Genomic DNA, 23,861 nt, shown 5'->3' on the forward strand with positions numbered 1-23,861 from the left:
TTTTTATTTAGTAACCAAGTAAGCATACAGGAAAGACATCCAAAACATAAAATACAAACAAGATAATGATAACAATAAATGACATTAACAGTTTGTCATAACACTATGATAGGCATTAAAGTCTCTCATCTATGCAAACGTCCGCTACCATATTTTATATATTTAAAGAAACTATAAATTTTATATTTATAGAAAAATGTAAAAAGGAGAAAGGATAGAAAAAAGGAGAGAGTAGAGTAAGGGGTAAAAAAATAAAAGATGGAGAGTGGGGGGGGGTGTGTGTGAAGTTTTTAAAGTAGAAACTATATAGAAAGAATATTTGTCCTGGTATATATGCATATTCAGGTAACATTTCAAATAACCAAACACATTCAAACTTTCTCAGTAATATCAACATTGGCACTTCCTATTTGTAGATATTCTGTGGACATGGTATATTGAAACCAGTTGAACCACATTTTAATGAACTTGGCCGTACAGCCGTCTCATGCCATGAGGTTTTCCATGGTCATGATCTCATTAATTCTCATGAACCATTGAGAAACAGTCGGGGGGGGGGGGTTTGGGGGGGTTGTTTCCTGAGAGAGGGGATACAGGCTTTGGCAGCATTAAGCAAGTGTCTTAATTATTGGATTAGAGAAAAATTATCTTTTCTTCGAAAGGGAAGAGACATGTAGCAGACAAAGTTCTGGTTTATTTTTAATTGATATGTCTGTTAATTCCTTTATTATATTAGCATTTTGTGACCAATAAGCTGACATTCCCAAAAGACATGTAACAAACTACCTATAGCTTTTTGACATCTCCAGCATCGATTGTCTGCTTGAGGAGAAATCTTGCCAATAAGGCCGGTACTTGTTACCATCTAGGTAACACTTTATAATTCAGTTCCTGGTATGAATTGCTGATGGATGCTTTGTGTCCAAAGTACAATAAATCCCATTTTGTCATAAAAGGCAAGGGCGTGGTAACAGACCCATCTAACAGCAAGCCATGAGCAATAGAGAGTGTGCCGTGAGTGGTCCTTCTCCAGCACATAGAGATTCCATCTTGGAGTGAGGGCAGTCAAAAAGCTGAGGAGACGGGTGGGAGCCAAGAAAATATGTCTGCTGGAGTTTTCTCCAGATATTCAAGGGAGGCAGAGAATAATCTGCCTTTAAGGTTTCAATTGGAACCAACCTGTTCCTCTGGTAAAATTACAAGCTCTAAACACCCATCCCATCTCTTTCCAGACACAAAACAGATGAGCAGAGATATGAGTCCCCAAATACATGATGAATTTCTTGGCCCATTTGTATGGAAAGGAGGGGGATATTTCCTCAACAAGTCAATGAAGTTTTACCCAGTTTTACCCAGCATAACATACATCAATATCTCAAATAACATAATATAAATACCAAGTATTAGACATTTAGCTAGCTCACAAACTGTATTTTTATACTAAGTGGCACAAGCTCCCAAGTTCTGTGATCTAGTTCCTGTACACCTGCTGCTTAATCCAGCGTTTCCTGTGTTAACCCTTTGTTGCCATGTTTGTTAGTTTCCAGCCAACTTCCCTGTGCAGTTCTTGTGTTCCTGGCTGCCTGTGGATATCCCTGCATCACCTGTACCTCCTGCTGTTTCCAGTGTCTCCTGTGTTCCCTGTGCCCGCAGTGGCCTCTGTGTCATTGCTGTCTTGCTCCTGGATCCTTGGCTATTGACCCCCGGCGTGTGACCTGATCTCTCTTGCTTGCTGCCTGTCTTGACCCCGGCTTTCCTTGACTATCCTTCTACTTAGTGATTTGGTACTGTGCTTTGCCCAACTTGGTGTGCCCAAGGACCGCAACCTGGCAGTAACCAGTGGCGCAACATCTTCACCATCAGAGACTCTGGAGAAAACCTGGTTACGGCTTTGACTCTGCACCTTGGCCCTTCTCAGGGCTCACCGCTAACACCTCTGGATTTCTAACTTAAGTTGTAAAGCAAAAGAGTTTACCTGGGTTAACCTGTAGTTCTGTATGTATTACAGGTAATTCTGTATGTAAATAAATTCTGTATGTTATTAAATATATAAAACTCATAAATCATAACATAAATTCTTGAGGAGCTGAGGCGGTGGAAGACTTTACCCCTATCACTGATGGGCCGCTGTCATCTTATTAAGATGATTAGCTTCGCTAGATTGCTGTACCACATGCAGACACTGCCTTTTTTACTACGTCATGCTGATGTCCAAAAACGTCACATTTATTTGGCAAGGTAACCCCCCTCCCCCCCCCCGTATTTCTAGAACCGTATTGCCTCTGCCTAAACAGAATTTAGAAGTTGGCCTTACTGACCTAAGGAAGTACAATTTAGCCTGTATATTCAGACATATAAAGGATTGGTGGCATAATACCTGCCATTACACGATGACTAATTTGGAGTCTTTACTAATACGGCCTTACTCCCTTTTGGGTCTTTTAAATACCCCATTTTCACTTATCTCTCGAGAGTTTAAAAGCAACCTTTTGCTACGAGATACTTGGTAGCTTGGAGAGAAATAAAGAAATTGGATGGCTGCCATATTGGGTCCACTACTGCCACCCCTTTTGCGATCTACGCCCTGTTTTCCTCAAGGCCTGGTTTACAAGGCATTTGATGTGTGGGACAGTAGAGGTCTTAGATGCTTGGGACAACTATTGGACAATTGCAATAGGCCTCTTCCATTCAACATGCTTGGACTCATATATGCATTACCAGCTCATCATTTTATATATTATTTACATGTAAAATCCAGCTATTTTGGCTTTGCTGACCCTCCTTATGCTTTATCGCTACCACCAATTATTTTGCATCTTTTAGGTGAGGCCTCTGCCCAATACTCCATATGCCATTTATATCCTCATTTAATGGGGAGTACCGTTACCACCCCTGCACTACTGTCCTTTGTAACAAAATAGGCTTCCATTTTCGATCTTTCCCCCTCAGATACTCTGGACCTTCTGGAAAATAGTTGGGATTGTGTTCACAAGGTAATGATTAGTGAACAATGGCGGGAGGTTCATTTTAAAATTGTTCATAGGACATATTATGCCTTTTATATCCCCTTTAAGCCCAGTGCATTTGCCCCAAGACTTACTGCATGCCCTAAATGCGCATACAGTAAGACTCCTTTGGAACATGCCTTATGGAACTGCCCTGTTATTTCTCGTTTTTGATTTTATTCACTTGGGCAGTACAGGGCAGGCTAGAGGAATTCACCCAGATTTGGCCCTTTTTCAGGATGTTTCCACATTTACACCTCTCACCACGACACAAACATGACCTTCAGTTTCTAAATTTGATCATTTCTGCCTTCTAGCTGCCAAGAAATGTAAACTGAAACAATGGATTGAACCTCTTCCTCCTACCACTTTTCAGCTCTTACAATACCTCCAGGCTAAAATGTTAAATGATAAAACTGAGGCAGCCCAGCATCGAGACACCCACCCACAAAAATTCTTTTGTACTTGGATGCAATATTTAAAACATACTTTATCACCCACTCATCTTAATGATATTACTGAGCTCTTTCCTCATACCGTTTGGTATGACACCAGAAACCTTAACTTATCTTAGTACATTTTTAGCTGTACACAGTTAGTTAACTATTGGGAACCTAGGCTGGATGACTATGTAAATTCAATGTATTCATATGGTATTTTTTCCACTTTGTCATTTTTCTTCAATGATGTATTGGAGATGATGCGTCTGGTTCATCATGCTTTTAATAGAGTAACTGGCTTTAGTGTTTGTTCCATGTGCTTTACCCATCTGTTATGTTTTGGTATTGGTTACGGTTCATTGATTTTGTTGATCTGACTCTTCTGTTTGGAAAAATGGAAAATGGTGGGGTGGCAGAATATGTTTGTATTTGATATACTGCTGAATAAGTTGTATGTGTATTTGTATCTTTATTTCTGCCAATAAAGAAATGTTAAAAAAAACAAGGAGCCTCAGAATATAGGAGACTCTAAACATGTTAATATGTTAACTGAATGCAAGACCCATTGCAACAGAATCATGGTCATCTCTCTAGGACAGGGCAAATAAAAAACAACATCTGAATATGTGCCACAACTTGATAATTACATTTTATATATAGTCACAAAGACTGTGGATAGTTGTGCACAGTGGGTACAATAATGCAATACAATAAAAACTAGAGGTTAAATGGGGAGGAGTCCCTCCATTCAAAACCTCTAGTGCTCTCTGATTGGCTGAGGAAAGCTCCTCCTCTCAGAGTGAGCCACGCGGCTTGCATTTATAAATGAACACAGCCGTGGGAAAAATCAAAGGATTTTTCCCACTCTGAATTGATTCAGGAGCAGCCAGCCGAGAAACCCTATCCAGGAACTCATAGTACAGGACTGCAACAGCAATCAGGGGAGCGGAGCTGCTCAGCTTCAATGATTGCTGTTGCCGCCCAGTAGTATGTGTTTCTGGATAGAGTTTCTCTATCCAGGAACTCTATCCAAGAATACATACAACTAGTAAAGGACTGCAAGAGCAATCGGGGCCGAACTTATTAAATCCCCTCGCTCATCCATATTTCTGACATGTCCTTATGGTTGTGTCAATTAATAGGGAGTCTTTGAGCCACGCTATTATTTGTAGTGTCCTATAGGCTGATGATTTCCATGCTGTATAATATAGGTTAGCACACTAGACCTCAAATCTCACTGACCCATCTATACCATACAACTGCTTGTAGCATGGTCTCTGACTTTGATGAAAATATTGAGCTTTGGCAAACAAGAATCAAAGTTTAATGAATGGAGCCTGTAGTGTCTTGTAAGGTTCTGTCACATGTGCAATAAATGTTCCAGTTCAATTTCCCTATGACAGAACCAGTCAGCTTGTAAAAAAAAAAAAAATTCATGAAAAACAGTAACGCTTTTGGAACAGAAATCTAGACATCACTGTAACGCCCAGGTGGTTAAGTATTTTGATTGTGTTCACCAATTAAAACACTGCTTGTGATATATAAATGGTTAACCAAACATAAAGAAGCCTTGCCTGATCAGTTTTGATCAATTCATTATTTTTGTGTAATTGATCAGAAATATTGAATAGTGAATGCCTAACAACACAACTAGTAGTCAGTTCAGTAAGAACTTTGCACTTATAAATTCTGCAATTCCTTTTGTACTTTTACCATGACTTACCAAGTTTTATTTCTTTATTTTATACATAAAAATTGATTTGTATTTTTAAAAATTTGTTTTTTCTTTTTAAATAGAAGATTTCTATTAGGGATTAATAGGCTGTACATATTTACATTACAACTTAATAGATTTCTTACAATAATTCCAGTGTCTATTTATTTGTAAATGTACATTCAATGCATCAAGTGCAGCCCACAGCTGCCTTTTAATAAATATAATAAAATTAATAATAAACATAAAAATTTTTTTTTTTTTTACCCCGAGAGGATACACTTTCTGGGTAAACCAGGAATGGATTTCCCCAAAGTCATTTGCTTTTTGCTAGCAAATGTTTTCAATCCTTGACCAGATCCAGTCCAAGTTTGCTGGATCACCCAGCTTCACTGATAGTTTATCTCCAGTCTTAGAGAGCGTTATTAAATTAGGCTCTATGTAACCACAGCTAACAAGCACAGAACAGAATGACCCCTGAAAATAAAAGCAATATATTGAAAATAAGGTAGAGATGGACCAGTACAAACCAAAGCTTCTGCAAACTGACTGGAATCAATAAATTGAGTGAGTGTATGGTGTTGAAATGTTCATTTACTGTGATAAGGTTACATAACCTATACTATGCTTGGCTCTGGGGCCCATCATAAGAGCCCAACACCACCACTCGGACCAAGCAGAGTATCGTGATTACATGAAAAAGATGGATACTGGGATTTAACACCTTGGCCATATACTGGCCTTTTATTACTCATTGCTTTGCATGACAATTTGTATCCAGCTGCTGCATTCTGCTCTATTTACCTCCAAACGCGGTCAGCTAGACAGGGGTCAATAGGGAAGGGTCTGCCAGTAATTCTTAACATTAGAAGAATAATACTAAAACATACGTAAGACCAATGTTAGGTTTTTATCAGACTGCTTCTTGATAAAGATGACCCGACATCAAAAAGATATTAGCAGCAGGCAGTTTCTGACATTGCCCCTGTATTAAGGCCTACATTTAAATAAAAATTAGAATTTAATCTGCTACTGAACACTTAACTAATTGTTAGCTATCACCTCCAGTGCAGCACAGTAGAATTCAGGCAGCTAATAAAGTGATTGTTGGTAAGTAGCTTGAATTTAAAATCCCTCCCGTATAGTTTATCCCTAAGGCTGCAAACTGATATTCCTGTTAATTCTCTGATAATTAAACATTTCCTGAAATGCGTTAAACTTTTTTTCCAGAAAACAATATGATTAAGATTGCTTTAATATGTCCATTCCAACACAAATAATTTTATATTTACAATGTACTAACATTTTGAACATATATAGTGTCCTACTACAAAATAAATAAAGGATTTGTTGCTTAGAGTCTGTGCCTTCTTCTCTTGCGGAGTGCTCCTTGGTCAGTAAAACTCGGGTCTTCTTTCTTTGTGGTTGTAATATTATTTGTATGGCTGCCAAGTGAAGGATTAGCTTTCCCCTCTGACTGATAGGGAGAAATCTTTATTCTTTGCTGATCAGCTGACATTTCTGGTTTTGGCTGCAATTTTTCTGCCTCTAAACCTGAAACTTGTGTGTTAATCATGGCCAGTTCTTCATCAGCTACAAATTCCCCTCTACTCATTAGAGTAGGCTGTTGACGTGTCTGCTCTTCTTTCTGCATACTTCGAGGAGGACGGAACGCTCTCTGCAGAGACGGTGACACAAGGGGTCGCACTGGTGTTAGCAGTGGAGGGGAAGGCACCCGGCTAAGGAAGTCCAAAGCTTTCATCTTCTTGGAAATCTTTGGGTCCATGTCACCACTAGAGCCGATTAATATATTACTCCTGTCAGGGGTCATCTGGGCTCTTGCAAACTTGGCCACCGGGGTCTAAAATTAAAATATAATGGTAATGACCATAGTGTTTTATGCAATGATTTGCTAAAGTAGAATACACATGTGGTCAATGAGAAGTTAGGGACTAATATATGAACTAAAGTTCTCACTACAGAACTTTCATATATCTTCCTTCATGTGCTACCATACTAAACACAATTAAACAAATTTATAAAACCAACACACAATAATAAATGTCAGCCAAATATATATTTCCTGAATATGGTACATCACTCTTACACTGGCTAAGAACCCATGTTGTACCTATCTCTAGTTTTACCTCTGAACATTTACATACATGTCTATAAAGGGGCTTTTCACAGCACTAGTAGCACAATTTAAATAGATGGAGATGTGTTCTGTTACTCTTTTGTAAGTTACTGTTCTCCAGCCAGTCAGTTATGCTGGTCCCTTTATTTCATGTTACTTTGTAACTACCGCATGGTCGTACAAGACCGGGTTCTTTGTTGCAAATGTGGCAGAGAACTTACTGAGAATTTGTTAGTGGCCGCGTGTGAATCTGAATTGTGCTGCGCCAGACACCTTCTCCCCTCAGGATGAGGAAATTTCAAAATGTTGAGCAGTTTGGTCTCTGCTTCATGGCGGAACTTCTGGACAGCCTGTGAATGGGATATGTTCAGGTTAGTAGGGCAATAGGGAAATGGCCACAGGTAATAAGCTGATCAGTATTACGCATGTCTCTTCTGCACAATATCATGAGATCTGACATTTGTATGTTTAGCAAGGCAGCCAGACTATTTTATTGAATTTTAAACTTTGTTTTCCCATCCAAAATTTATTTGTGGATTTGTGGAGTGCGAGAGGGTTCAAAATTTCCTTGGTGCTCTCCATTACACTGCTGCTGGCCAGCACTTTTTCAGTGACCTGCAGAATGGAGTTTTCCATATTTTTCTATGGTGGTTCCACTAAATATTACAAATGCACAAAATGCATCACAGCATTAACGGTCACATGACCTCTTCACTTCCTGCACTGCCAGCAGAGCAGCTACCATCAAATATGCACCTACCAAGATAATCTACTACTCTGACATGTAAAAAAAATGATAAATAAAAATCAGAAACATGGTGGACCCACTGTAACTATCTAGTATTTTCCAAACACATTCCAAAATTTGGAGACACTAGCAAAATCTCATTGCTGAGGTACCAAATATTTCATTTGTGTTACCTGCAAAACTGGGATGTGAAGACACATTTGAAAAACACTGAACTATCTCCAATTACCAAATCTATTCTGTGATGCTTTGTTTGCATCTTTCTAAAACAGAATGGAAAAAGAAATATGCAGATTTCTTTACATTTTCAGCTGCCTACATTTATGGATCTGCTTGTTAAGCCATTGCAACTAGATGCACTCACCACATTTAGCATTGTCAGTTTATATTTCGTAGTCTGACCCCAACTACTGCTGATGTGCATCTTTTTGCACCACGAACAATGCCAGCTGAGCTGGAAAACAAAAAGCTAGAAATCCAATCACAAAACAGCATGATTCCTGATCCTGTGAGAACAGTGATGTCAGAACTGCTGTGGTCTGCTAGTTCAAAAATAAAAAGGTAGATTGCTACCACGCTACATGGTACAAAGTAATATACACAATGCCAGTGGCAAAGAGCTTACTTACAACCGACTTGTACATGGATTCTGCACATTTAAGAATTCTTATAACCCAGCTTTTCAAACTCTCCTACACATCTTCTGTCTTATAAACCCACCAATCTATATCCTTCCCTTTTTGTGTACTTCCCCCTCCCCTTAGATTGTAAGCTCTTCTGGACAGGGTCTCTTCCTCCTGTATCCCTGTCTGTAATTTGCTCCCCCTATTTGAAAGTTATGTTACCTGGACAGACTGGCGAAGTTTATGAATGGCCTTTTGTAAATGTTGCTCTTTGGGGTTTGCAGCAATATAGGACAGATCTCCAGCAATCACCATGGGAATTCCAGCAGTATATTCTGATCTCCAGCGCAAGTTACTGGCTGCAATGAATGTACCAGGCTTTGCAAGTTCCTCCAGGGATAGCTGGGAGAGGTCTGCCCAGAACTTCACTGCTACAACCTCTTGGACTTCATTAGACAAATACACAATTGGAGCAGCACCTGTTGAACACAATTTTCAAATATGAACACTCCACTCCACACTATATCTCCAAATCAGTGCGTTTTGAATATAAAGTCAATACATTTCTCAAGTATTTCAAGTTGGTTTGTACCTATTTTTTCGTGTGTGGATATCACCAAGCCCACAATGCCAACCTCACCATACTCTGCTGTAAAATGAGACTGCAGAAGCTGACTGAAATCAGTCACTTTTCTCTCGCTGTATATTTGTTCCAAGATGTCCTGTGAAGGCTGAAAATGAACATCCATAAGAGAAGGGATAGAAAAGTAAGCATTTTTGATATCTGCAAATTGCCCAAAATACCAATATAAATGATTAGCATTACTGAAATACTTTCCAGCAGGCTGGCCAGCACCTAACTAGACGTTTGTAACCACCCAAATGAGAGGGTGCTGTGTGCAGATCTGCGCTGCATTGACATTAACAAGTACTCTGTCCTCAGGAGCTGGTTTATCAGATGATAGCTTGTTCAGTACAGGTAACCCATGAAATCAGTATTTCCCCAATCGTGCATACCTAAACCCACACTGATAGACTACAAGGTTTCAGAGCCTATATGTGAGAGGATTAGAGCAATCCAAAACAATTTGTTGATAATGAAGTAGTTGTATGATTTAAATCTTTTGGCTCAGTAGACTCTCAGAACTATATGCAAAAAAAAAATAGACTATTGTTATATTATTAACACTTCACTATGTTGTGAAACATTTTATTCGGGATTTCTACTATCATATAATATGTATGACTAGAAACACTATAATGTGGTCAAGACCATTGTAATCACATTGGAAACACTTTAAAAGACCCTTCACATTGCGTAGTCCCATGTAGGTACCAGCAAATAGGGGAAAATCTGCTTTCTACTTTTCCCTAGATGAACCTAGACAATAAATCACAAACCAAAGGCAGGTGGGAATAGCCGGGATACTCATTCAACACTCCTAGGAATCATCTGGTTTCAAAATTTTAGGTCACTGAACCAAAACATACATACAGAATGATCTCATGTCTCCTTATATGAGGGGTGTCAAACTTTAGCCCGAGGGCCAAATCTGGCCTCCAAAGGAATCCTTAATAGGAACGGCAACTGGCCGGGCGCTGCATATAAATAGCACCGTTAATACAATTCCTGGCATCACTTGCGTCTATAGACCAGTGGGCTCTCTGCCTATGTGTGGCCCCGCATTGGACTGTTTTATAGACGCAAAAATTGCAGGGAATTTTATTAGCGGCGCTATTTCAATGTTCAATGTTGCCACTAATGCAATCAGCCAGTTTCTATTTTCAATGCACACAGCTCCATATGAAGAATCTCTGTAATCATACCTCTAAGTATCCTGGGTCAGGTTCATTCTGAACAGCTTCATAGATCTCTGCACCATCCTGAAGTGCAGCAATTTGGGTTACAGTTAAACAACTGTGCCTTGTACTTTTGGCTTTTCTTTCACGTGCTAAAAAGTAAACCACATGTAAGTGCATTTTATTTAATTCCCAATCAGCATCCATACAGAAAAAAAGTAAAACAGTGGTAAAATATATGGGTATATGGTGATAACCAGAGTAGTGCCATTGCATGGTGTTCACTCCATTTATAACAATTGTGATAAATTAACATGATTGTCACCTTATGAACAGGGGATTACTATAGAGAAAAAAAACATTGTGAGCATTTTGAAAAAAAAAACAAAAAAAAAACACTACAGCTTCTCTCTTAACAAACGGATTCACAGATTGCCAATGGTGAATGCTGTAGGTCACAATGGGGATCAGCGATGCTTCTTTTAAACACCAACATTGTTGTTTTTGTAGCCTGCACATCCGCAACAGAGTTGAATGGGCTGTGTACACCACTTCCAGTTATGGTGGTCAGTTACTTGAAGTGATTAGGCATCTGTGAAATATGGTGCAGCAATTAAAACACTGATAACTGCACAAAATCTTATAACACTACTACAAATAAGGCAATCAGGTAAAAAAACTTATGTAGGCGTTGATCTGTTATAGCAATGTCTGTTAGGGTTCCTTATTAACCTTATTAACCAGGTCATGGTTTAGTTTAGAACCATCCAATTCTAGTTATGAAGGGCCAGAAACATGCCAGGATGTTCATAACATTCATTGTGTGGCTTGTATACTTTACCTTACTAAATGACTTGCTGTCAGAAGCACTTACATTGTGAATAGATCCTGGTCTTCCAGGACTGAATTTGGTTTGTAAATACTTACTTAACAACAACTGAAGAAGCTGCTTGGATAGGCAATATCACAAAATAACTTCACTGTATGTGAAGGGCAATTACTAAAATTTTAAAACATCTTCACTGAAATCAAAATGCTTTCGAGTAAATTATCACCGTCATCTGCATATTTCATTTTTCACAGGGATTTATGCTTACAAGTGTGATTTACATATTATATAATGTCATCAATTTGTGTCAGACCTGATATTTTCAATTACCCTAATCATCAACCTCTCATCTTACAGGAATTATAATTGCCCTTTTTCCATAACTCATAATGCTGCTTCCATACCCTCCCACTGTTCAAACTCCTCTTGAATCTTCAGAAACAAGGCTTCAAGATTTTTTTGCTGTTTTGAGGCATGTCGTTCTGCTTCTCGTTCCTCTGCTCGGTCATTACGGAACACATACGTGCCATTGGCCAATTTCTCCATCCACTGAAGAAAAAAAGTTACATATTTTTGGTGTTTTAAATTTCTTACAGCAGTCTGAAAATACTGCTAAATCATATTTATTAAAGCAAAGACAGTGGGAGGCATCCAGTGAATGAAAGCTATATAAATTTCTGAATCTTTTAGAAATGTAACGACAAAATGGATTGAGCACTGATGGTTTGGCAAAAACTGCATTAAAGCAATGCTATTTTTGCTACAATTATCCACCAGGAACTTCCCTCTTTTTTAGCAAGCTTTTCATAGCAAAAGGAAAAAATGGATGCTAGGGAAGGGGTTGACTCCTGCAGAGCTGTTAATGTACAGTGGCAAAATCTCACAGGACATCTTTTTCCACTCAGGCAACAAGACTGCAGTGCTGATCAGTTTTTGGCTTTTGCTTCAGACAATGCACTTGGAATATAAAATAACCATGCCATTGATTTGGAAAGAACAGCTTTTCTATTATGTATGCCTTTCACTTTCCCTTGTCACCTAAGCTTATTATTATCCATTCTGAACTCCATCAGTTCCAGTGTCTTTCTTCTATAAAGCTCATACTTCAATTAAGAACCACAAGTTTGGCTTCCCCACTAATATGAATATTTGTGTTTCTTACTAAGGCTAGGTACACACGTGCAATGATTCTCGTCCGATAATCAGTTCAGGGCTGATATTGGACAAGAATCTTGCGTGTGTACAGGGCTAATCACCCCACATCCAAACAACTGTCCTGGCGGATCCACAGATGATGGAAGACGAACAATCATGATGCAAGTGAAGGGGGACAGAGCTCAGCTCGATGGCGCTTCTTCCTTCTCCCCCCTCCCCTCTCCATAGAACAGAATGATGCTGAATGTAGAGCGTTCATTCATGCATTGTGCAGTCGTTTGTCATTGAAAAGAATCATGAAAGATGCTTTCCAATGACAATTATTGCACATGTGTACCCAGCGTAAGTCTTCTGAAGACCAGTGTACGATTGTATTGCTATCTGTAGTTGGTAACTTGAATTGTTCCAGACCTATTTTGTGTATTGTTATATTTCCTTTAAAATGAAAAAAAAAATATTAAAAAGAAGAAAAGACACCAGCTTCACCTGCTGCTTATAAATCTCAGGCTTACCTGCATGGGGTAGATCCTTTGTATGACAATGTCAACGCACCCCACAATGCCGCCTTCAGCAAACAACGATGAAAGAGGAAGGCAGAAAGGTCTGGGGTCATGGAAATAGCCAAGCCTGGTAAACCAACGAGCAGGACGAGTACTGTTGGCTGAAAGCTAAGAAAAAAAAACAAAAAATATATGTAAATGTTTTTACTAAAACCTAAAGTCATAAGCACATTCAGGAACATGGCTCCCTAATGTTTACATAAAGTTCTGTTTCTACCATTTTTCTGATGCAACAAAAATACAAGCATCACTCTTGATAAGCTGCATGCATATTTATGAGGCAATAATGAGTTTTTAGGAAGAGAAAAATCTGTACTTCTGACCAAAGAAAGCACATGGGATGACTTTTGCTACGTTTTAATTATATGAAAATATAGGCTTAGAAAAGGAAAGAGTTAACTGTAGGAAAAGTTGGGGACAAAAAGGAACATTAAAAGGGACCAGGGAGCATTGGGGTCTATTGATCAAAAAGAATTCTTGAGCCAATTTTCACTGCTTGAAGGACACAAGCCCAATCTTTCACTGCTATAAAGTTTTGTTTCATGACAATGGGAGAAATATGACACATAATAATCTCCCCTATTGCATGTGAAGTGAAGAATTTGAAAAATTATTTTTAAAACCGAACAAAAAGGACATGATGCCCATAGCAACATCTCTGATTCCATATGAATTTACTGAAAAAAAATGAAACAAGGAGCCTGAGTGCCTGTTGTGTGCACCTTCATATCCTGTTTTCTCTTACCAGCCACCCCATTTGTTGGTAGAATGTGTGTATTTCAAATAAGCATCCCATTTTGATGAGTTACTGTGGCATTTTGAATAGTTTTGAAAACCTTCTTTATCGATGCTTGTTGTTTATATATATATATATATATACCTTTAACATAAGAGATTCTGGAGCTTCCAACGGAGTGCATGCATCTTCTGAACCCACTAATTCTGCCCCATGTACTATTATTTTCTGACCAACAAACAGTCTTCCTCTGTGGAGCAGTGCAGTTAATGGAGGGTCCAGCAAAGCCTTGATTCCATACCAGCCATCAGTCACCTCAATGATGGCAGAACAAATGTTCATATAAAAGAGAATCTGGGTAGCAGTGACCATAATATGATTTCATTTTATGTAAGCTGTAAACAGGAAAGATAAAAACATTTGATTTTAAGAAAGCAAATTTTCCATTATTAAGGGCCGGCTCTCTGTGACATGGACGGGAGTCAATATTGTCCTCAAAGAACACAGAACAGAAATGGGAATGTTTCAAGTCTGTTCTACAAAAGCACACCGAAATATATATTCCAATGGGTAATAACTTAACAGGCTAAAATTCAAACCTATGTGGCTCACAGCTGATGTTAAAAAGCCATAAGGAACAAGAAAAGGGCATTCCAAAAAATAAAAATCCAGGATCACCTTCATCATTTGAAACCTTTAAAGAATATAACAAGATTTAAAAATTAGATAAAATGCGCGAAAATTCAAAATGAAAGACAGATTGCAAAGGAAAGTAAGGCAAACTCCCCAATTTTTTAAAATATAATAAAAAAGATTAGATCTGAACATGTAGGCCCCTTAAAGGATGCCACTGGGTTGGTAACTGGGGAAAAATAAAAGGCAGATTTACTAAACACTTATTATTTTTAGCTCTGTGTACACAAAGAAATTGGCAGAGCTCAAGTCAAAATTTATAATAGCAATGCCACTGCCTTAAATGAGTCACAATGGCTCAGAATTGATATGACTGAAAAACAGCTTGGAAAAATTAAGGTTAACAAAGCACCAGGACCTGATTGATTACATCCTCAAAGAGCTGAGCTCAATTATTTCAAAGACATTCTTTCTAATTTTTAGAGACTCTTCAGTCACTGGTAAGGTACCGATCGATTGGCATAGGGCCAACGTGGTTCCTGTCTTCAAAAACGGAGTAAAGTCATTTCCAGGTACTTACAGACCGGTTAGTTTAATGTCCATAGTTGGAAAGGTCCTGGAGTGTGTGATAAAGAACCACATAGAGGTGTTTCTGCTAGAAAATAATATTATCAGTGATAGTCAGCATGGCTTCAAGAAAGACAGAAGTTGTCAAACAAATTTAGTCTCTTTTTATGAGGAAGTAAGTAAACAGGTAGACAGTGGAGTAGCAGTTGATATAGTGGACTTGGACTTTGCTAAAGCATTTGACACTGTATCCCACAGACAGTTAATATGCAAGCTAAGGTCAATAGGTTTAGGAAAGTCAATCTGTAAATGTTTAGAGAACTGGCTTAAGTACCCCATCCAGAGAGTTTTAAATAATGATTCATACTCTGAATGGTCTAAGGTTATTAGTGGTGTACTCCAGGGTTCAGTGTTGGGACCTTTACTGTTTAACATCCTATTAAATGATATAGAGTTTGGGATTAAAAGTACCATTTCTGTTTGCAGACCAAAACTATGTAATGGAATTAAGTCAATACAAGATGTCTATATTCTACAAGCAGACCTGGATGTACTGTTTGATTGGGCAGCCAAGTGGCAATTTATTATAGATAAATGCAAAGGTATGCACTTGGGAGCTAGCAACATGCATGCTTCATGCAAATGGAATACATTTGGGGGAGTCAGAAATGGAAAAGGATCTGGGGGTTTTGGTAGATCATAGACTTAATACGAGCATGCAATGCCAAGCTGCAATATCTAAAGCTAGTAAAGTACTTTCTTGTATTAAAAAAGGAATAGACTGCAGAAATAGAGACATAATCGTGCCCCTGTACAAAGCACTGATCAGACCACATCTGGAATATGCAGTCCACTTTTGGGCACCAATTCACAAAAAGGACATTGTGTAATTGGAGAGAGTGCAGAGAAGGGCAACTAAACTAATAAAAGGAATGGAGGAGCTCAGCTATAATGAGAGATTAGCTGAACTGAATCTATTTTCTTGAGACGAGACGTTTAAGGGGGATATGATCACCCTGTATAAATATATAAACGGTCCATATAGAGAACTCTCTTCCCTATTATTCACTGTAAGATCATTACAAAAAACAAGAGGGCACGCTTTGCATTTGGAGGAAAAGAAGTTTATGCTCCGGATGAGGAAGGGATTCTTCACTGTAAGGTCTGTAAAAATGTGGAATCGGCTCCCTAAGGAAGTAGTTTCAGCAAATACTATAGATTGCTTTCAGAAAAGGCCAGATATTTTTCTGGAAGCACAGAATATAACAGAGAATTAAGTCTTTAAAGTAAAAATTAAGTTAAAAAACAGTGACTGTTGATCCATTGAACATCCGATTGCCTCATGGAATCAGGATTTTTTCCCCCGTTAAAGCACATTGTACCAGGGTTTTTTTTTTGCCTTCCTCTGTACCAACTATGTTTATAGGGTTTTATATCTGGGATATGATAATTTTCGTAGTGGTTGAACTTGATGGACTTATGTCATTTTTGAACCTAACCTACTATGTAATTATGTGGAAACAGCAGCCAATAACATATCATGCTTTGGAATCCCACCCACAATACTGTAGCAAGGTGTTTACTATTTGAAGAAAGAGAACATTCCTCTAAAGATAAAATAAAGCCTCACAATGTATTACTTGCCTGTATTTAAGCTGTAATAGTACTCGCTCTGGTGTCAGACATCTGCTGGCAAACATGTCAGGGAACATAACTTCCATTGCAGCCAGCTTCCATACAATCCACCTATAGTGATTGTAAACCCATTCTGGGGAGATCAGCTTGGGATCCACGCCTGTGGTGTCACACAGAGCTCTATGGAAAAATTGTATTTTCAGCACAATTCACAGATAAAATGCTAAAGGATTTGTTAACTTTAACAATTCTGACATTTAAGCTTAATCCAACAACATAACTAGCGAACGTCTTGTCGTGAAGGACAGAAACATAGTATCACCTGTAGAACTCCTCCCTTCCAGCAGTCAGCCTATCAGATGGTACCAGCCAGCCGCCATCGGCAATCTGCACTCCACCGTTAGGCATAAGAGTGTCCTTTGTGAAATATTCCAAGCAATGAAAGTGAAATGTCCTCGCTGTTTCACTGTTGATTCCAATGTGGTTCTTCAAAACACCAAACCTGTACAGCTGTACAAACAAATGTTTTCAGCAATCACACAAATAGTTTTATTAACCCCCCTAACGTTCTAATTCCGTCCAAATTTCCATGCAAAAAGCTCTACATTTTTTTGCATGTAAATGTATTTTACATTGTAGGCTATAATTCTTAGGCATAACTCACCGAAAGATGTCCAATATTTAGGAAAATTAGCAAATTCAATAATAAACTTTAAATTAAAAAACACAAAAATCTGTTAAAAAATTGTGAAACATGTAATGTAAGTGTATAGTAGCATATATTATATAAATATATATAATATATTAAAATGTCTTTGTATTGGACTAAATACAGCTATTTTGTATTGAATCCAATACAAAAATATTTGAATTTCCTGCCGATTCTTCCGCCCGCACCGACGTCACTGAGAAACCCCAGAGATCGTCTTTGCATTGCGCGGCTGGAGATCGAAGAAGATGGACATGTCCTCAGGACCTGGGGGGACCAGAAGGACGCCGGGAAACAGCGACGGAGCAAGGTATATGGGGGTTTATTTAGGTTAAAGTGAGCCCGAGTGTGACTCAGGATTACTGCTACTTGCAGGTAAAATCCACCCCCCGAGTCACACTCGGGATTAATGCTTGGGGGGGCTTAGTCAATATCTATTATAAATGTTTAAAGCAGTCTTACCTGGTTTTAAATGCAAGTGGGCAAATATGCAAAATTTTACATAAAAATGTCTACGTTAAGTAAATTAAAAAAAAAACATTTGGTCCTATTCAATATTAATATAAAAAGACCCAAGACATAAATAGAAGCAAATTGAAGACATTGCAAAATGCTCTGGGACTCAGGGAATTTGCTAAGTAAAAGGTTTAGGGGTTCAAAAGTTTAAAAATATATTTAGGTCTAGGAGTGACATAAGAAAAGCTGTACTTGCCTAACCCATCTTTCCCCTGGTCTCTTCCATCAGACTAATCTGAGCCGTAGGTAAATCCTTAGTATTCTCACTTACAATATTGGGCTACTGCCCTGCATTAGGGATGTCGTCATGGTTTGCACACTGTGGCCCGCTCATAGAGGAGATTGCAGGGGACCAGAGACACAGAAGATAGAAGAAGTAAATTTGTTAAGTAATAGGTACATCTTGGGCCACCCCTACACCTGAACAAATGTCTAACCCTTGCACTGGAGGTAGAGCCCTACTGCAGGTATAATATTATAGTTTGTACCTGATCAAGGTTATACTTTGAACAAACTGACTGTAGTCTGAGGTATATGACCTGCTTTCTGCTAAACTAATCTTTATCTGGTATAGATTGCTGAACTCTGCCATAAAACACATAAAGCATCAGAGAACTGCATGATAAATCTAAATTTTTAGCACAAACATTAACCAACAGCACCATACATGAGATAAGGAGTGGAGTTTTAGTAAATGAAAACAAACAGTTATTTTGTTACAGAAATGTGATGTATTTGGCGTTAAGGATCATTGATCATTTAAGGTGTCAGACTTTACCTGCGCCTTGGTGTACACTGTTGGAGGCTTCCCTTGTACCGCTGAAAATAGGGGAATTCTCTCTGTAGAAGATGCTTTCAGCTGATACAATATTCCTGAGTGTGGCTTAATTATCTGCCTTTGTTTCTTTCGTATTCTCATTTCCTGCATGTCTCTAGCACAACTTAATCTTGCAACCAACTGAGAAAAATCTTTTAACAGAAAAGAAAAAATTTAGAAGATGAATATAAAATGCTGAAATGCAAAATGCATTTATTGCCGACAATATGCTCCACTGGACAGGTATTACCCTTTACTTCATGTCCTGTGATTAATCATTGTGGCAATACAGGTAGACCCCGGGTACATATGAGATAGGGACTGTAGGTTTGTTCTGAAGTTGAATGTGTATGTAAGTCGGAACAGGTACATTATTTTTTGAAATGCAATTAGGACAGATGTTTGTCTCAGCATATTATTAGGCAGCGTGGTGTCAGTTACTGTATAAATCCTCACTTTGAGTAAATCACAAAGCAAAAAAAAAAAAAAACTTGGAGCCTAGACATTCATTAACATCTGGAGCAATATTATACAAAAAGAAATAACTGCAGAGTTTGTCTTGGTCATTAAAGAGTTACAAGAGCTTGCACAACATTAAAAGACTTTCTGCAAGTCATGCAAAGTGCCCCTCCCTCCTCCAAGCCTCCTGCACACAAACAAGCAGGGAAGCCCTGTTCATATCTAGGAGTCGTCCATATGCTGGATGTCCTTAACTCGAGGACTACCTGTATGTAAACCCCTCCTCAATGTGGACACAGCAATAAAAACCCAACCTAAGTTCCAACTATTTCCACTATATCCAAAACATTAAAAAATAATCACATATCATCGCAAATCACACTATAATTTTTTATACAATCACTAATTATAAATAATATATAGTAATTAAAACATGTTAACCTGATCCTAACTCTGAACATGCTTTTTGCTTCAGGTTGCCTTCATCAGTGTGAAAATCTGGGTCACTTTGGTTTCTTGCCTCTTCCTCAAGTGGCATATGGACTTCCATTTTAAAGAAAGAGACAGATTTGCTAGTGGCTTGTCTGTGGGAAACCATCTTATACTGTGGTTTTTCATCTTTGGCACCATTTGCAGAATTTTCTGATAAGGGCTGCTGAAAAGAAGGAGAACTAGAAGAAAAATGTCTCCGAGTAGTAAGCGGAGAATCCTTGGCTTCCTTCTTAACAGCGGATAAACTGCAAGAAAAAAAAAAAAAATATTCACATGTTATTATCAAAGTATCTACAAAATCTAATAGAAGATCTACTAAACTCACATTACAAGGTCAACATGTCATTTTCATCAGATATAATTTTATGTGGGCTTTGTAGTATTTTTTAAAAAATTTTCCTGAATATTTGAAATCTGTGTTCAGTTTTACTCTAGCACGTCTAATTTTGGTGATGAAGCTTATTATATACTGTGTGAAATTCGTTATAAATAGCCTTAACATACGAGGGGGTGCTAAGAAGTTCTTGGCTTTGCCCCCTCCCTGATAAAATAGAAAAATAAGTGAGGGGGCATAGTATGTAACAAATATCAGGTCTTTGTGATTGTTAAAACTGTTTTTTCGTTTAGTGAGAAGCTGTGATGGCAGAGGACCAAGCAAGTTTCACGTTGTTGAAGTTACGGGTCGTCATGAAGTTTTTGTTTCTCCAGGGAAAGAAAGGACACTTCTCCCCCAGTGTTTGTGGCATCTCAGTATGAATGTCCTTTGCTGACTTTCCCTGGAGAAACAAAAACCATGGTGGCTCATAACTCCTGGTGGCTCGTAACGTGAAACTTGCTTGTGCCTCTGCCATCACAGCTTCTCACTAAACGAAAAAACAGTTTTAAGAATCGCAAAGACCTGATATTTGCACAGTTACATACTAAGATATTAGAGGCTGTCATATGTCCCCACACTCATTTTTCTATTTCATCAGGAAGGGGGCAAAGCCGGGAACTTCTCAGCAACCCCTCTTATTACAACATTTAACAACAGTTTTCTTTTTTTAAGGTTAGAGACCGCACTAACTGCAATTGATTTCATTTGTCATCATGCCTAGAAATTGCCTTAATGATCCAGACAGTTTCTGTCATGCGTGTGGTTCATTTGTGGCGACAGAACAACATCGCAAATTACCACAGAACTTAAAAAGATATACAAATTATATTTTGGCTGTCCACATGGTGACCGGGATAAATCTTGGGCTCCACATGTCATCTGTACCAGTTGTTCCAATGGAATGCATGACTGGCTAAATCAGCGTAAAGCAGCAATGCCATTTGCAATCCTGATGTTGTGGATAGAACCGCAAGACCATCTAATCGACTGCTATTTTTGCCACGTCAACAAAAGTGGATTCTTTAGATAAAACTAAGCACAAAATTGTATATCCCAGCAATTCTGCAATTAGGCCTGTTCCCCATGATGATTTGATACCAGTTCCTGGGCAACCATAAGTCTCCTGCATACAAGGAAGGAGTTCAGAATCTGCGTAATTCATACCAGAAACTGGGTTGTCGCATGTCATTAAAAATACATTTCTTGCGCTCACATCTAGAATTCTTCCTGGAAAATCTTGTTATGGTGAACGTTTTCACCAGGACATTGTGTAACTAAGATTTGGCCCTGTCTCAATAGACAGAAAAGAAAATGAATTTTGGTCTACTACATTGGTTGCAGGGGAGCCATAGATATGACACGATGAACAAAAAATATGTCTCTATGTACCAAGAAACTTCATCAGATATTTAATCTGGCCTAAGCAGAAACGATCAGACGATTAAAATTTCTCTTCACAAAAGCAGACTCCAGGTTACATTTCCACATCCCATTCAATCTTAATAATATAGACAGCATAATGTCAGAATGCAGACATCTTTAATCTTAAATTCGCATCTGTCCTCTGATATCTATACACACGTTCTATTTCTTAAGCTACATACACATGCTGAATAATTGTTACACGAGACAATCTGACCAAAAATCCAATATGTGTATAGTAGTCCCCTGATGTTGTTTAGTGATTTGCCAGGTAGTTCACTAAACAGCTGACCAGGGGACCACTGTCACTTCCTATGGCAGTGTACCCAGCAGGGTCCTTCCCGCTTGTTCTGCCCTCCTCAATGTAAATATGCAGTGCTGTGTATACAGGAATTGCTCGTTCTACTGTCAATAGTAATGTGACAGAAATCTAGCATACATATGTAGCTATATCACATATATTTGTTTCACCCATCTTGCAGATAAGGGAGTGGTAGTAGAATGTGGCCTCCTAATGGAGTAGAATTTAGTGATATCACCATGGCATGAGGCCTTTCAGTTGGTTAGTATGGGATTCTGTACTTTGTATCATTAACCAAGCCATCAGATATAACCTCATTAATGTGCTTCATAGGAACTATATGAATTGTTTGTGAGCTGAGGCAGTATACTGGAAGTCATATACACTGGAAGTCATATACACATTATTACCATGGAGGAAAAAAAATAAAAACACAATTTGAGGCAAGCATTCTAAAGCAATCAAGGAAGCAAATGAGACAATCAAATTATATATCTTCGGTGAGTCACATTAAAAAGGTCTTAAATCACATAGACTGCAACAATTTAGTTTATCTTCGACCACTCCTCCAATTATAATAAACATATGTATGCAAAGTACCAAGCATTTTTACTGTGTACAGATATGTATCAGCTACACAGATGAGAAGAAATTATTTTGAACTGGCTTATTGGTGCTTTAGGAAATATATCTCATTAATTTTGACATGTGTGGTGGTATTATTAGAATGGTCTGATCCTCCCATTGGAACTTCAGTCACACGGTATGTTATGATAGTAAATAGAAGCTAGCCCTATGAAACTCAAACATTCACTGGTTAACTAGTTTTAATATGCAGATAAGATTGTTTTAATTTTTCAGTTCCAAACATTACTTAAAACTAAATGGGCATAGCAGTGCAAAAGCAAATTATTTCCAAAGACAAGAAAAAATATGCAAGAGAAGAACAATATCTGCAGAGCTGATTATTAAATGTGTAAAGTTTCCCAGGATTATGGATTGTTATATTAGCTGGCAAACAAAGCTAATTGCTTAGCTATTAGCAGGAATAAACTTTTTTTGTCCGGGAAAAATATTATATTCAATTATATAAGAACAGATTGTTTAGAAATCAGAATAAAGGGGCAAAATGGTTTTGCTAATGGTGGACAAATGCTTTCACAAAACATAGTTACAATTCTGGTCATTTCCATTTCTTTTGAAAGCATTAGCCAATATTTACATTTACAGAAAAAATAAAACAGTGGCAAATCATATTTACTTGTGTTTTACCTCGTAGGATCACAGAATGACGCCTTTAACGAAACATTGTATAGAAATTTTCTTCTATCTTTAAGTTCACCTAAAGAAACAGAAAAAAGGTTTATAGTGGTACTCCCAAAGGACTGCAAATTACAGGAACAAATTCACAAAAAAAATACAAATACAACTGATGAAAATTTAAAATGCCCTTGAAACACAAAATATGCATAAAAGACCAATTTCATACTCCATTTAAAAAATAAAACACCAAATCCTATGACAATTTTGCATGTTCAGCTGTTGCTTTTTGTAGATAAACTGTCTCTGTAAAGGCCTTGTGCCCTGACCCTGACTTATGAAATAATTTTCATTTTCTTAAGAAGCTTCAAAACAAGCATTCATTATTTAGCTGCTTGCACTGTGAATCCATTCATTCCTAAACATCACAAAAAAACAGTGGTAGAATTACCTGCTGTGTTTGAATTAGAGGGGTAGCAAGCTGCCAAGGTTTTGGTGCAATAAAAGTTTCAAAGCGGAATTAACCTGTGATATTTACCTGTCCCTGCTCCCTCGCAAGGCACCACCATCTTCTTTCATCTCTTCATGTATACAATCCTGGCCATCTTGATTGGCTGGGCCAGGATGATGTAACTACTGCTCCGGTGGTTGGAGTTTATTTATTCCTGGCACATGCAGGAAAGGCTGGGATTAGCTCAGCTTTTTGACTGAAACCCGGAGCAATCAAGCAGGTAGGAAGGATTACTGCAGAAGGTACATCCCCTTTCTGAAATAATGTCCTGCCTGAATGTGTTTTTTTTTTTTTTTTTAAAGTGGAATGTTAGTTCTTCTTTAAGATAAAAAACTAACATTTCAGTTTTGTGCATTTTGAAGATTTATTTCTCCACAATGCCTAAAGCTACGGTGATGAATAGAGGTTTTTTAGCT

At 38.1% G+C, this 23,861-nt stretch overlaps 1 protein-coding gene across 1 annotated transcript in view; it reads right to left on the bottom strand.

Moving 5' to 3' along the window:
- Positions 1 to 6,396: 6,396 nt before the first annotated feature.
- BRCA2 (BRCA2 DNA repair associated) overlaps positions 6,397 to 23,861 on the bottom strand; it is a 33,058-nt gene continuing 15,593 nt past the window's right edge. The window contains exons 12-25 of the mRNA XM_072398661.1: positions 22,947 to 23,077; positions 19,525 to 19,820; positions 18,586 to 18,776; positions 16,905 to 17,092; positions 16,573 to 16,762; positions 13,892 to 14,101; positions 12,964 to 13,119; positions 11,701 to 11,845; positions 10,495 to 10,619; positions 9,260 to 9,527; positions 8,890 to 9,146; positions 8,409 to 8,513; positions 7,518 to 7,646; positions 6,397 to 7,020 (exon numbers count right to left, since the gene is read on the bottom strand). Coding sequence (XP_072254762.1) covers positions 6,514 to 7,020; positions 7,518 to 7,646; positions 8,409 to 8,513; positions 8,890 to 9,146; positions 9,260 to 9,527; positions 10,495 to 10,619; positions 11,701 to 11,845; positions 12,964 to 13,119; positions 13,892 to 14,101; positions 16,573 to 16,762; positions 16,905 to 17,092; positions 18,586 to 18,776; positions 19,525 to 19,820; positions 22,947 to 23,077 — 2,898 coding nt within the window. The 3' untranslated portion in view covers positions 6,397 to 6,513. The remainder of the gene's footprint in view (positions 7,021 to 7,517; positions 7,647 to 8,408; positions 8,514 to 8,889; positions 9,147 to 9,259; positions 9,528 to 10,494; positions 10,620 to 11,700; positions 11,846 to 12,963; positions 13,120 to 13,891; positions 14,102 to 16,572; positions 16,763 to 16,904; positions 17,093 to 18,585; positions 18,777 to 19,524; positions 19,821 to 22,946; positions 23,078 to 23,861) is intronic.

Source organism: Pyxicephalus adspersus, chromosome 1 (genome assembly GCF_032062135.1).
Source record: "Pyxicephalus adspersus chromosome 1, UCB_Pads_2.0, whole genome shotgun sequence".
In the NCBI taxonomy this organism is placed as follows: Eukaryota; Metazoa; Chordata; class Amphibia; order Anura; family Pyxicephalidae; genus Pyxicephalus; species Pyxicephalus adspersus.